The sequence below is a fragment of the Oncorhynchus tshawytscha genome, unplaced genomic scaffold, assembly GCF_018296145.1.
Source record: "Oncorhynchus tshawytscha isolate Ot180627B unplaced genomic scaffold, Otsh_v2.0 Un_contig_7015_pilon_pilon, whole genome shotgun sequence".
Lineage (NCBI taxonomy): Eukaryota > Metazoa > Chordata > Actinopteri > Salmoniformes > Salmonidae > Oncorhynchus > Oncorhynchus tshawytscha.
Genome location: NW_024609765.1, coordinates 185,918 through 201,217, shown reverse-complemented (window position 1 = coordinate 201,217; position 15,300 = coordinate 185,918). Strand labels below are relative to the sequence as shown.

At 44.2% G+C, this 15,300-nt stretch overlaps 2 protein-coding genes across 2 annotated transcripts in view; one reads left to right on the top strand and one right to left on the bottom strand.

Annotated features, from left to right (window-relative positions):
- Nucleotides 1–613, bottom strand: part of LOC112226329 (TOM1-like protein 2) — a 51,921-nt gene extending 51,308 nt beyond the window's left edge. Inside the window, exon 1 of the mRNA XM_042317742.1 lies at nucleotides 505–613. The gene's annotated coding sequence lies outside the window, so the exon portion shown is untranslated. The remainder of the gene's footprint in view (nucleotides 1–504) is intronic.
- On the top strand, nucleotides 7–15,010 carry drc3 (dynein regulatory complex subunit 3). Its single transcript, XM_042317745.1, has 13 exons — nucleotides 7–140; nucleotides 634–839; nucleotides 997–1,113; nucleotides 1,316–1,482; nucleotides 1,665–1,811; nucleotides 2,428–2,547; nucleotides 2,683–2,795; nucleotides 3,032–3,206; nucleotides 4,476–4,607; nucleotides 8,090–8,160; nucleotides 8,429–8,552; nucleotides 14,391–14,522; nucleotides 14,727–15,010. The coding sequence occupies exons 2-13, from the start codon at nucleotides 680–682 to the stop codon at nucleotides 14,832–14,834; spliced, it is 1,566 nt and encodes a 521-aa protein (XP_042173679.1). The 5' UTR covers nucleotides 7–140; nucleotides 634–679; the 3' UTR covers nucleotides 14,835–15,010.
- Nucleotides 15,011–15,300: the final 290 nt, after the last annotated feature.

Below are 15,300 nucleotides of genomic sequence, written 5' to 3'. Positions count from 1 at the left end.
GCATATAGCAACTGTATCCTCTGTGAAACTGTTTAAAACTGTTTAGCTTTAAACGTTTCCGTGTTCCATGTAGCCCAGTCCTGCTGCCTGGTTGCTAGGCAACATTATACATCTTTGCGCAGCAGACGTGGGTTTGAAAGGTATGAGGCTGATAACATACATTTATTTTCAAATTACTTTGTTGTTTGGTTTTCTTGTGGTCTCTCAAAACAGCAGCTTGTGTGAGAGAGAGAGAGCAATCTGATACCTTTTTAATTTAGCAGAAATGAGGTTACTCAGCTCTGGCTTGTTGTGTTGTGTTACTGCTGAAAAAGTACTAGCTACTATTAGCTAGCTAACGTTAAGTTACTGTATTATAGCTATCTATATAAACGTTTGTTTACAATATTTATAGCTAGCCACCGTAGCTAACGTTAGCCAGTTAACCTAGCATAAATACATTATACACAGTTTGTGTGTATTTGTTATTGCAAAACAGCCACTCAACTCTACAAAGCTACGTACCTGGCAGGATTGTGATGACACTGAGACTCACTGTTTGTCAATCAGAAAAACATTTGTCAAACCTACAACCACCGCCAGACAGTGGCATTGAATACAGCATTTGATATTGCGCTGCCCTTCTCTCCACAGTAACAGTACAGGGTAGAGAGTCAGGGGATCCAGAGACATTAGCAGGATGAGCAGGCTATATGATACCGCAGAGCCCAGTTTGGTGGACGAGGAGCTACTGCAGAAGGCAGTGGAGGAGCAAGGCCCTCAAGACCAGGCTGGGCAGATTGCCAAGGAGGAGGGCATGCAGTATGATGAAGTCTGCCAATTGCGCCTGGACTACAAGAGTAAGACATTTGACAGATGTTGATGTTCTTCATTCATTTGCATACTTTTTGGTACAGGCATGTCATGTCCATTATCCACAGAGAGAAGGGCAATAGTTGCAGTGGAAATAGTTTTTATTCCTTACTTTGTCCGTATTTTTTATATTTTTGTCCATAGACATCCTGAAGATTGATCACCTGTGGCAGTTCACGTCTCTGACCAAGCTACAACTGGACAATAACATCATTGAGAAGATTGAAGGACTGGGGCGCCTCACTAATCTGAAATGGCTGGGTAAGAAAGCCGTCTCTCACAGACCCTGAATATGTTCCACATACAGTAAATGTTAGACAGATAGTGTATGTGTTAAACTGTATATAGCTAGATCAAGATGACTATATTGTTTGTCACTAAAAGACAAGCCCTTCACTGTTACAAGGCTATTATGGCCTAGCTATCAATATTATCTTTCTCTTTATCTTCTCTTCTCCTCTAGATCTGTCCTTCAATAACATTGAGGGGATCGAGGGGTTGGATTCTCTGGTGAAGCTGGAAGACTTGAGTCTCTACAACAACAGAATCTCTGTCATTGAGAACATGGACACACTTCTAAACCTACACGTTCTCTCTATTGGGAACAACTTCCTGGCTCAGTTAGAAAATGTGAGTAACTTTCATACACTACATACATGTATTGTTTATGTTTCAAATTATGAATGTAAACTCTCAAATTGTATACTGTAGAATATTTGTGACAAAATATGTTATTTTCATTGCATGGGCTGGTATTGCATGTTTGCTGGACACTGTAGGAATTGCAATCAACCATATCCTCTGATTCCCAGGTGATCTACCTCAGAAAGTTCAAGAACCTGCGCACTCTCAACCTAGCTGGAAACCCCATCTGCAAAGAGGACCGCTACAAGATCTTTGTTGCTGCCTACCTTCCAGAGTTGGTTTACTTGGACTTCAGGCTATTGGATGAACAAACAGTGAGTGACGGAATAGGGTGAAATTGCCCCTTGACACTTATATTGAGTCAGTTTTGTAATCCCCCCACTAATGGTTAAGGTTAGGATCGGGGAGGGGAAGCTGATCCTAGATCTGTACCTATTAGAAACACATCCCTGGCATTAGAGCGACAGGCACAGGAGAACCAATGGGCTGACAAGGTTGTACAGTATATATATGTGCTTGTATCCACACCAACATACCATAAGTCTTACAAAACACAAGTCTTACAAAATAAGAGATTTATGCCTAGGCTCAGGGACATTCCTGTCCTGATGAATTAAAGCATTGATGTAAACGAGAGCATTACAAAACGGTTAGTCATGGATTACAAACGTTTCCCCTGGGAATCAGACAGCTGAATAAGCACCAAAAAAGCAGAATCGCAAAACTGCTGAACTGACAAACCTTTACACATCCCATCCATATTGTAACCACAGATTTAAAGAACAGTTCCAAAGGTCTAGTTCATACATTTTTCTTCAAGCACTGCACTGGATATACCATTAGTTTGTATTAATACATGAATACCTTGCTTTTTTTTAACTCTACCAACCATTCGGGCAGGCATTGAACATTAAGTATTTTCTTATGTAGCGAGAGCAGGCGTTTGGAAAATACCAGTATGCCATTGAGGAGATGCGCCACAATGAGGCCCAGGAGAGAAGGGCGATGGATGCTAGGCAAGAGCAAGAGGAGGAGCTGCAGTTGCACAGGGTAACCTACGAAAAACCTACATTCAGAGCAAAGCATACATTCTACATCCATGTGTGCATTGAGCTTGAAATCATTGGGTAACTCTGCCATCTACTGTTGTGTGTGTGTGTGTGTGTGTGTCTTCCCTACTTACAGGATGCCTTTGTGGAGCTCTTGAATGGCCCATATCTGTTTGACAGCATGTACGCAGATGATGCAGAGGCAGCCAAGCTGGCCTACCTCCCCGGAGTGTCTGTACTACTAGAGACATATCCTTCTCCATACTCTGTTCTCTCAGTGTCAGTCTATTTGGAGCATGCCTTCTCCCTTCGACAACTGGCCCTTGATTTGATGGATGGCTAAAAGCAGAGGCAGGTGAAATAATAGTAGAATGATATATCTTGTTGTAAGATAGGGATTTCAAGGAGAGAAAAAAACTGGAAAATAACACAAGTCGATTATTCTACTATTGCATCGAAGGCTCCTTCCTTGACTCTGTTCCTACATACAAGAGCCACCTGGTGGCGCTGTGTGTGCAGGTGTTTGAGATTGGCTTGGCACAGCGCGGCCGGAGGGAAGACGAGGTCAAGTCCTTCTTTGACTGTTCCAGAGAAGCCGTGGACGACAACCAGCAGAGAGCAGCACAGATCGCTGCAGACTTTGAGAAAGCCAGGAGACAGGTGCGTCATGGGACTGTAGCTTTTAAGGTCATGTCAAGAAGGGATGCCGCTAATGTCAAAGTGATGTCAAAACCTGCATATCCGAGTAGCGTCGGGGAGAATTTTAGCATTTTTGCTAACACTAATGTTTTTCCTAACCTTAACCTAATTCTCCTAACCTGCTACATTGATTCTCCTAACCTGCTGCGTGGGTTCTCCTAACATGCTACGAAGAGTAACTTCTGATATTAGCGGCATTCCATCTAGTCAAAACCGGCTTTCACTTGAACTGACAGTGAAATGGTCCTGTTTGAGAGCATCAGTTCAGCGCAGACTGGCAGATTACAAATCTTAATTAGTAGACCAATTGGCAAGTCTAATTGGAAAATGTTGGCCACACAATTGGCAAGTATAATTGGAAAATGTTGGCCACACAATTGGCAAGTCTAATTGGAAAATGTTTTCATTACAGTTCTTCCCTGCTCATGCAACCTTTAGCAATATGTAAAAGTTTTAAAAATCTTAAATTAGCACTCCTACTCTGAGATGCTTTATAATAATAATAATAGATTTAATTTATTTTGCGCTTTTCATTATACAGATCATCTCAAAGATGCTAAAAAACAATACAGAAATACATGTAGTTCTTGGGCTGGACAATGGTCTTCAACAGAGGCTAAATATGAATATGGCCCATAGAATTCAACTGACTCCTATCGGCCCCATCTCTATGGAGGGATATAAGTGTCAGAATACATTTCATTTGAATTATTTTGGAACAAATATTACGTATTTAATGTATTTATATGCACTTCTTGGCCACACAGATAATGTAAGAGTCATGTTCTTTAGAGAGTTTGGCAATTGAGGTTTTCTGCATGATGTGCATTTGCATGACACTACAACATTCTATGGCAGCCATGGTAGTGCTGCATTAAAATAACATGTGGAATATAATGTCTAGAAGGAGCATTGTGATGTATTTACATGAAACTTTCAAATTCTATGGAAGCTATGTTAGCACCCCATTAATATTACATGGGAAATATTTAAATAATGCTCTGTAACTGAATGTCTAGAATAAGAACAATATTCAAAAATATTACTGAAATATATGGCTCTGGATAATGGTTTAACAAACTGCTGAAAGAAAACCTGATAGCAACAGTTTAACAAAAACGGTGCTATTTTTATTGTTTCAAATCCACTGTACATGAATCTTACAAATTACAAAAAAATCATGCAAACCACACATAAATGTTGTGTATCTCCACGTGGCCACACACCCAGGTGATGTCTGAGATACAGCAGGCCACAGACGCACGTCTCCTGGAGGCCCAGCTGAACCACTGCAGTGAGGAGATCAACCAGCTCTGTGACAGCCTCATGACCCAGGAGCTGCAGCTCGTCGACCAGCTGGAGGTGTGTGTGTGTGTGTGTGTGTGTCTGTCTGTGTGTTGTTAAAACTTCTTGGTGACAGGGGGCAGTATTGAGTAGCTGGAATGAATAAGGTGCCCAGAGTAAACTGCATGCTACTCTGTCCCAGATGCTAATAAATGCATAGTATTAGTAGTATTGGATAGAAAACATTCTGAAGTTTCTAAAACTGTTTGAATGATGTCTGTGAGTATAACAGAACTCATATGGCAGGCGAAAACCTGAGAAAAATCCAACCAGGAAGTGGGAAATCCAATATACAGTGTAAATGGGGTCATATTGCACTTCCCAAGGCTTCCACTAGGTGTCAACAGTCTTTAAAACTTTGTTTGAGGCTTCTACTATGAAGGGGGAGAGAATGAGAGGGGATTGAGCCAGGTGTCTGGCTGAGTGCTACAGACTCGTGATGCGAGGTCACAAGAGAGTTAGCTCTCGTTCCATTGCTTTTCTACAGACATAGGAATTCTCCGGTTGGAATATTATTGAAGATTTATGATAAAAACATCCTAAAGATTGATTCTATACGTAGTTTGACATGTTTCTACGACCTGTAATATAACTTTTTGAACATTTCGTCCGACGTTCGGCGGACCTGAACGCGCGTTTGGATTTGTTTACCAAACGCCCTAACAAGAGAAGCTATTTGGACATAAATGATGAACTTTATCGAACAAATCAAACATTTATTGTGGAACTGTGATTCCTGGGAGTGCATTCTGATGAAGATCATCAAAGGTAAGTGAATATTTATAATGCTATTTCTGACTAATGTTGACTGCACAATATGGCAAATATCTTTTTGGCTGCTTTGTTGTTTGAACGCTGTACTCAGATTATTGCATGGTTTGCTTTTCCGTAAAGTTTTTGTTGAAATCTGACATAGCGGTTGCATTAAGGAGAAGTATATCTCTAATTCCATGTATAACACTTGTATTTTCATCAACATTTATGATGAGTATTTCTGTAAATTGATGTGGCACTCTGCAAAATCACCGCATGTTTTAGTACTGAACGTAACGCGCCAATGTAAAATGAGATTTTTTTATATAAATATGCACTTTAGCGAACAAAACATACATGTATTGTGTAACATGAAGTCCTATGAGTGTCATCTGATGAAGATCATCAAAGGTTAGTGATACATTTTATCTCTATCTGTGCTTTTTGTGACTCCTCTTTGGCTGGAAAAATGGCTGTGTTTTTCTGTGACTTGGTGGTGACCTAACATAATCGTTTGTGGTGCTTTCGCTGTAAAGCCTTTTTGAAATCAGACATTGTGGCTGGATAAACGAGAATTTTATCTTTAAAATGGTGTAAAATACTTGTATGCTTGAGGAATTTTAATTATGAGATTTTTGTTGTTTTGAATTTGGCGCGCTGCACTTTCACTGGCTGTTGGCGAGGTGGGACGCTACCGTCCAACATATCCCAGAGTTAAGATCTACATTCTTGGCCGCCCTTAAATCTGAACTGAATAACTTCTAAGAGGTTAGGAGTAGAGGTTTTTACGGATCCACCTGTACCAATCCAAGATACCCGATTAGGGGCGGATCCAGAATTCTAAATAATGTCATGGGTCTGGGTCGGATCTCATATGATTGTCTCGGGTCTCTGGTATGTGTCCTCTTTTGTCATTTTTTAAAATTACATTTTTTACTTTGACCCCTTTTACTCCCCAATTTCATGATATCCAATTGGTGTTTACAGTCTTGTCCCATCGCTGCAACTCCCCTACAGACTCGGGAGAGACAAAGGTCGAGAGCTATGCGTCCTCCAAAACACGACCCTGTCAAGCCGCACTGCTTCTTGACCCGGAAGCCAACCACACCAATGTGTTGGAGGAAACACTGTCCAGCTGACGACCAAAGTTGCCTGGCCGCCACAAGGAGTTGCTAGACCGTGATTGGACAAGGAAATCCAGGCCAGCCAAACCTCCCCTAACCCAGACCACGCTCCCGGTCATGGCTGGCTGTGACAGCCTGGGGTCAATCCCGGGTCTGTAATTAAGCCTCAAGCACTGCGAAGCAGTGCCTTAGAGAGCTGTGCCACTCGGGAGGCCTTGGGTCTGTGTCATTTTAACTGACTTGTCTGGAAGGACCCGTACAGAGCCGAACGTGACTGCTGCAGGTGTTGTTGTTGACCAATCATTAGTCATCAAAGCGTCAATAGGCTACAGTCATATAGGCTCTGTGTGTGGCAAAAGTTAGGAGATATGTAATCATTGGAAGATGTACCTTGCAGTGAAATGCTTACTTACAGGCTCTAACCAACAATGCAATTTCAAAATAAAATACATTTAAAAAGGATGAGAAAGCGCATGCACTGCATCCTCAATTACCCTAGCTAGCTAATGTTAGCTAACTTAACTAGCTAGCTTCTCAAGGTTTGATGCAGTCAAAACAGGTACTGTGTAATCATATTGGATGATAAATAATCTAGCTATGGCAGCTATTTGTTTACTATAGTGCGTTTTGGCTTGTTGGTTGGTTGCTGTCTGTTGTCTCTCCCTCCCAGCTCCCTGTGTTACTCCCTCTCAGTGGCACCTTTCTCTTCCTCCTCTCGAGCTTTATCAGCTCCGGTTAATAAAGACGCTTATAAAATGGGTCTCCATATTTTTTTTAAACATTTTTTTTTAAATGTATGCATATTGGGTACAGGTGGGAAAGCCCAAGGTCCATATCAGAACAGGTCCAACTTCTTTTGGCCCGTGAAGACCTGTAGTTAGGAGGCCCCATGCAGAAACTGTTATCCTAGTTGACCTCTGGGTGATTTCCCTGAGGCCAAGTGCCAATAGCTATAAATACAGCCATCGGGAGTTTCAAACCCAATTGGTCTCGACAACCTTGATTTATGTTGTGACCAGGGTCCCGGAACACTTGGAGAACCAACAGATAAGCAAGAGTATTTATGCTTTACTGCCCTTGAGGAAGTTGGCAGATTGCTACAGAGCTCTCAGAGGAACATGTCTGTCTCCCCATAGGCATATGTCTGTCTGTCTGTCTGTCTGTCTGTCTGTCTGTCTGTCTGTCTGTCTGTCTGTCTGTCTGTCTGTCTGTCTGTCTGTCTGTCTGTCTGTCTGTCTATTAAACCTTTAAATATAGAAGTCATTCGCCTTATCTTTGGGTACAGCATTTTCCACACCTTGAGAAAATCAATTATTCCTGTGTGTGTGTGTGTGTGTGTGTGTGTGTGTGTGTGTGTGTGTGTGTGTGTGTGTGTGTGTGTGTGTGTGTGTGTGTGTGTGTGTGTGTGTGTGTGTGTGTGTGTGTGTGTGTGTGTGTGTGCACGCACGGTTGATGTATATTATAGTACACGTGCAAGAGTTCATATGAAAACTCTCATTTATAGAAGAATGTTTGGGGTGGTTAATTAATTAATTTTAATTTTCCATTTGATATCAAAACACACATTTCAATTTGAGATACGTTATTCATATGTCAATAACTATTCTCCTTTTTTTTCTATAGGACATAATCAAAGATTTTGAGAGGAACATTTCAGACATGGTTGCCGGTTTCATTGAAGTTGTTCAAGGAATATATCCTTTTCTACCTTAGGTATTTATTTCAATATAACTAAACGTTGCATGTGTATTATAATGTTGTTGCAGTGCACTGATGCAGTTATTCAAATCAGGGTCTGTATGTACCAAGCGTCTCAGAGTTAAAGTGCTGATTTAGGATCAGTTTTCCAATTAATAAGATGACATGGACAGGGAGGACCTGATCCTAGATCAGCACTCCTCCTCTGACACGCTTGATATACAGTGTACAGTGTCAGACAAAGTCTCCTTGACACAGACCCACTTTTGCCCAGTGCCGAGACTTAGAGAACCACCATCACGAGAAGCTACTGGAAATCGCTGTGGCAACCCTGGAGCGAGTGGCCAAGAATGAGCTGGAGGAGGATATGCCAGATGATGTCCGAATGGTCAGTGTCAGAAAGTCCCTGTGTCTACAGCAAATCCTACAGGCCATGGTCAAAAGTAGTGTACTATATGTGAAATAGGTGGCTATTTTAGACGCAGTCTAAATAGTGTCTCCCTACCCCTCTCTCAACCCTGTCTCTTATCTCCACAAACATTTTCAAATATTGTCAAGACTCTGTACCAGAGTGCCAAGTCTGGGATCAAAGGGCTCCTACCCCCAAGCCATTAGACTGCTAAATAGTTAACTAAATAGCTACCTGGACTGTCTGCATTGACCCTTTTTGCACTAACTCTTTTTGACTCTATGCAAACACACTGGACTCTACCCACACACTCACACACACTGGACTCTACCCACACACTCACACACACTGGACTCTACCCACACACACTGGACTCTACCCACACACTCACACAACTGGACTCTACCCACACACTCACACACACTGGACTCTACCCACACACACACACACTGGACTCTACCCATATACACAGACATACTGGACTCTACCCACACACTCAACACACTGGACTCTACCCACACACTACACACACTGGACTCTACCCATATACACAGACATACTGGACTCTACACACACACACACACTGGACTCTACCCACACACACACACACACTGGACTCTACCCACACACACACACACACTGGACTCTACCCACACACTCACACACACTGGACTCTACCCACACACTCACACACACTGGATTCTACCCACACACACTGGACTCTACCCACACACTCACACACACTGGACTGGACTCTACCCACACACTCACACACACTGGACTCTACCCACACACACACACACACACACTGGACTCTACCCATAATACACAGACATGGACTCTACCCACACACAGACCTGGACTCTACCCACACACTCACACACACTGGACTCTACCCACACACTGGACTCTACCCATATACACAGACATACTGGACTCTACCCACACACACACACACACTGGACTCTACCCACACACACACACACACACACTGGACTCTATCCACACACACACACACACTGGACTCTACCCACACACTCACACACACTGGACTCTACCCACACACTCACACACACTGGACTCTACCCACACACTCTGGACTCTACCCACACACTCACACACACTGGACTCTACCCACACACTCACACACACTGGACTCTACCCACACACTCACACACACTGGACTCTACCCACACACTCACACACACTGGACTCTACCCACACACTCACACACACTGGACTCTACCCACACACTCACACACACTGGACTCTACCCACACACTCACACATACTGGACTCTACCCACACACTACACATACTGGACTCTACCCACACACACACACACACTGGACTCTACCCACACACCACACACATTTTGGACTCACCCACACACTGACACACACTGACTCTACCCACACACTCACACACACTGGACTCTCCCACACACTCACACACTCTGGACCCCCACACACTCTGGACTCTACCCACACACTCTGGACTCTACCCACTCACACACACTGGACTCCCCACACACTCACACACACTGGACTCTACCCACACACTCACACACACTGGACTCTACCCACACACACACACACACTGGACTCTACCCATACACTCACAGACACTGGACTCTACCCACACACTCACACACACTGGACTCTACCCACACACACACACACACTGGACTCTACCCACACACTCACACACACTGGACTCTACCCACACACTCACACACACTGGACTCTACCCACACACTCACACACACTGGACTCTACCCACACACACACACACACTGGACTCTACCCATATACACAGACATACTGGACTCTACCCACACACTCACACACACTGGACTCTACCCACACACACACACACACTGGACTCTACCCATATACACAGACACACTGGACTCTACCCACACATACTGGACTCTACCCACACACACACACACACTGGACTCTACCCACACACACACACACTGGACTCTACCCACACACTCACACACACTGGACTCTACCCACACACTCACACACACTGGACTCTACCCACACACTCACACACACTGGACTCTACCCACACACTCTGGACTCTACCCACACACTCACACACACTGGACTCTACCCACACACTCACACACACTGGACTCTACCCACACACTCACACACACTGGACTCTACCCACACACTCACACACACTGGACTCTACCCACACACTCACACACACTGGACTCTACCCACACACTCACACACACTGGACTCTACCCACACACTCACACATACTGGACTCTACCCACACACACACACATACTGGACTCTACCCACACACACACACACACTGGACTCTACACACACACACTCTACCCACACACTGGACTCTACCACACCCACACACTCACACACACTGGACTCTACCCACACACTCACACACACTGGACTCTACCCACACACACACACACACTGGACTCTACCCACACAGACATACTGGACTCTCACACACACACTGGACTCTACCCACACACACACACACACTGGACTCTACCCACACACTCACACACACTGGACTCTACCCACACACTCACACACACTGGACTCTACCCACACACTCACACACACTGGACTCTACCCACACACACACACACACTGGACTCTACCCATATACACAGACATACTGGACTCTACCCACACACTGGACTCTACCCACACACACACACACACTGGACTCTACCCACATACACAGACACACTGGACTCTACCCATACACACACATACTGGACTCTACCCACACACACACACACTGGACTCTACCCACACACACACACACACTGGACTCTACCCACACACTCAGACACACTGGACTCTACCCACACACTCACACACACTGGACTCTACCCACACACTCACACACACTGGACTCTACCCACACACATCTGGACTCTACCCACACACTGGACTCTACCCACACACTCACACACACTGGACTCTACCCACACACTCACACACACTGGACTCTACCCACACACTCACACACACTGGACTCTACCCACACACTCACACACACTGGACTCTACCCACACACTCACACACACTGGACTCTACCCACACACTCACACATACTGGACTCTACCCACACACACACACATACTGGACTCTACCCACACACACACACACACTGGACTCTACCCACACACACACACACACACACACACACACTGGACTCTACCCACACACTGGACTCTACCCACACACTCACACACACTGGACTCTCCCACACACTCACACACTCTGGACTCTACCCACACACTCTGGACTCTACCCACACACTCTGGACTCTACCCACACACTCACACACACTGGACTCTACCCACACACTCACACACACTGGACTCTACCCACACACTCTGGACTCTACCCACACACTCTGGACTCTACCACACACACTGGACTCTACCCACACACTCACACACACTGGACTCTACCCACACACTCACACACACTGGACTCTACCCACACACACACACTGGACTCTACCCACATACACACACATACTGGACTCTACCCACACACACACACACACACTGGACTCTACCCACACACTCACACACACTGGACTCTACCCACACACTCACACACACTGGACTCTACCCACACACTCACACATAATTACACTGATACTCCAACACAGACAGCGCTTTCAGACCGTATTCAGAAGTATTCAGACCGCTTGACTCTTTCTACATTTTCTTATGTTACAGCCTTATTCTAAAATTGATTCAATGATTTTTTCCCCTCATCAATCTACACACAATATTCCATAATGACAAAGCAAAAACAGGTTTTTAGACAGATCCTCTCAAGCTCTGTCAGGTTGGATGGGGAGCGTCGCTGCACAGCTATTTTCAGGTCTTTCCAGAGATGTTTGATCGGGTTCAAGTCCGGGCTCTGGCTGGGCCACTCAAGGACATTCAGAGACTTGTCCCGAAGCCACTCCTTCGTTGTCTTGGCTGTGTACTTAGGGTCGTTGTCCTGTTGGAAGGTGAGCCTTCTCCCCAGTCTGAGGTCCTTAGCGCACTGGAGCAGGTTTTCATCAAGGATCTCTCTATACTTTGCTCCGTTCATCTTTTCCTCGATCCTGACTAGTCTACCAGTCCCTGCCTCTGAAAACATCCCCACAGCATGATGCTGCCACCAATCATGTTTCACTGTAGGGATGGTGCCAGGTTTCCTCCAGACGTGACGCTTGGCTTTCAGGTCAAAGAGTTCTTGTTTCTCATGGTCTAAGAGTCCTTTAGGTGCCTTTTGGCAAACTCCAAGTGGGCTGTCATGTGCCTTTTACTGAGGAGTGGCTTCCGTCTGGCCTCTTTACCATAAAGGCCTGATTGATGGAGTGCTGCAGAGATTGTTGTCCTTCTGGAAGCTTCTCCCATCTCCACAGAGGAACTCTGGAGCTCTGCCAGAGTGACCATCGGGTTCTTGGTCACCTCCCTGACCAAGGCCCTTCTCCCCTGATTGCTCAGTTTGTCCAGGCGGCCAGCTCTAGGAAGAGTCTTGGTGGTTCCAAATTTCTTCCATTTAAAAATGATGGAGGCCGCTCTGTTCTTGGGGACCTTCAATGCTGCCAACATTTTTTGGTACACACCCCAGATCTGTGCCTCAACAAAATCCTGTCTCTGAGCTCTACGGACAAGTCCTTCGACCTCATGGCTTGGTTTTTGCTGTGACATGCACTGTCAACTGTGGGACCTTAAATAGACAGGTATGTGCCTTTCCAAATCAAGTCCAATCAATTGAATTTACCACAGGTGGACTCCGATCAAGTTGAAGAAACATCTCAAGGATGATCAGTGGAAACAGGATGTACCTGAGGTCAATTTCGAGTCTCATATTAAAGGGTCTGAATACTTATGTAAATCGGTATTTCTGTGTTTTATTTTTTATACATTTGCTAAATGTTTGCTTTGTCATTATGGGGTATTGCGTGTAGATTGATGAGGATTTTTTATTTACTTAATCCATTTCAGAATAAGGCTGTAACATAACAAAATATGGATAAAGTCAAGGGGTCTGAATACTTTCCGAATGCACTGAACACACTCACTTGCACATAACACTTCCACACACGCGCACATTTGCCACACACACACTTCCACACTCATCATATTGTATTCTGCATTGTTGGGAAGCATTTCACTGTCATTTACGAAGCATGTGACAATTAAAATTTGATTTAATATTGTATGTGTACATGCTCATCCATATTGCACTCAAACACACTGCACACAGTCCAACTGTATTCTGTTCTTACTGCTTTTCCACCCTCACTTCTCTGACAACATTTCCACTGTCACTGCTATTGAAACTACAGATCTGCTATCTTAATTTAATCAGTCTGTTGTCACAGACAATATACCGGCGCAGCAGAAAATTCATATTGTAGTGTATTCAAGGTTTAAAAAGTCTTCTAAAGTTTGTAATTGCCCTAACAAAAAAAAAAGTAAACCAAAACAAAAAATGTATATTTATTATAATCCACATAATTAATATTTCCTGTTTTCTTGTTGTGAGAAGCAGGGTCAAATTAAGATCTGTAGCACCTCAGCAGCACTTTCCCCAGTGGCACTCAGCAGTATTTTGATCCCACTGGTGCCATGGTGAAGTTTCCCCTAGGTACAGATTTCAGATCAGCTTTCCCTCCCTCAATCCTAACCTTGCCCATTATGTTGAGAATGAAAAACTGACCCAAGATCAGTGTCTTGGGGTAATTTCAGCCTGCATCATTCATCTGTGTTACACAGTGTCTGTCTGTCCCCCCATGCAGCTGTTTGTAGACAAGGACACAGTGATCAATGCAGTCAGCGCCTCCCACGACACCCACCTGCTGAAGATCGACAACCGTGAGGACGAGCTGATGACACGCTGCAACAGCTGGATGAGTGCTCTGATGAAATCGGTAGGCAGGGGAATGCATAGAAATAGGATGACATAGATTGTATTTCTATGGGGAATGAGTTGAAATAGGATGACATACATTGTATTTCTATGGGGAAGGCAAGGCATTGCCACAAACACTCAGTATGACAGTTTACAGTTTTCCACCATGAAGAATACCTTTTCATTTGTTGTTGTTTTGTCTCTTATTCGCCTGTCCATGCAGGTACAAGATGAAGAGGTGAAGCGGAATCGCAAGCGCATCTCAGAGATTCACAACTACATTGACTACGTTAGGGATCAGCTGGATGAGATGCAACATGAGCACCATTGATTAAGAAGAGGGGAAAGGAAATATAGCAGAAGAAACCATCCTAACACAGATTCAAGCCTCACAGACAAGCCTCAGGCATACAGCAAATGCCCTTATTTTCATACTTACTTATTTCCATGAACCTGGATTATAAGAACATTGAATTGTGTCAAAATGAAGTTCATTATTTTAATGAATCCTCAGTGTTATTTCCCTTGTGTTCATTTCCAGAAACAGGCAGAAATGTTTGTCTATTCCTAACTGGTTCATATTTCAACTCTCTAGGACAACTCTGCCATCTACTGTGTGTGTTTTGTGTGCGCGTGCGTGCGAGATACACTAACCATGCATAACCATCAACACCCAACCAAAACCATTCAACCAAACATGTTGTTATGTTTAGATTATAATCGTTGTATTCTATAATACATTTCAGAACGAATAGAAAGTAGGGTCCAAATATATACGTTTTCCACCTTAGTACAAA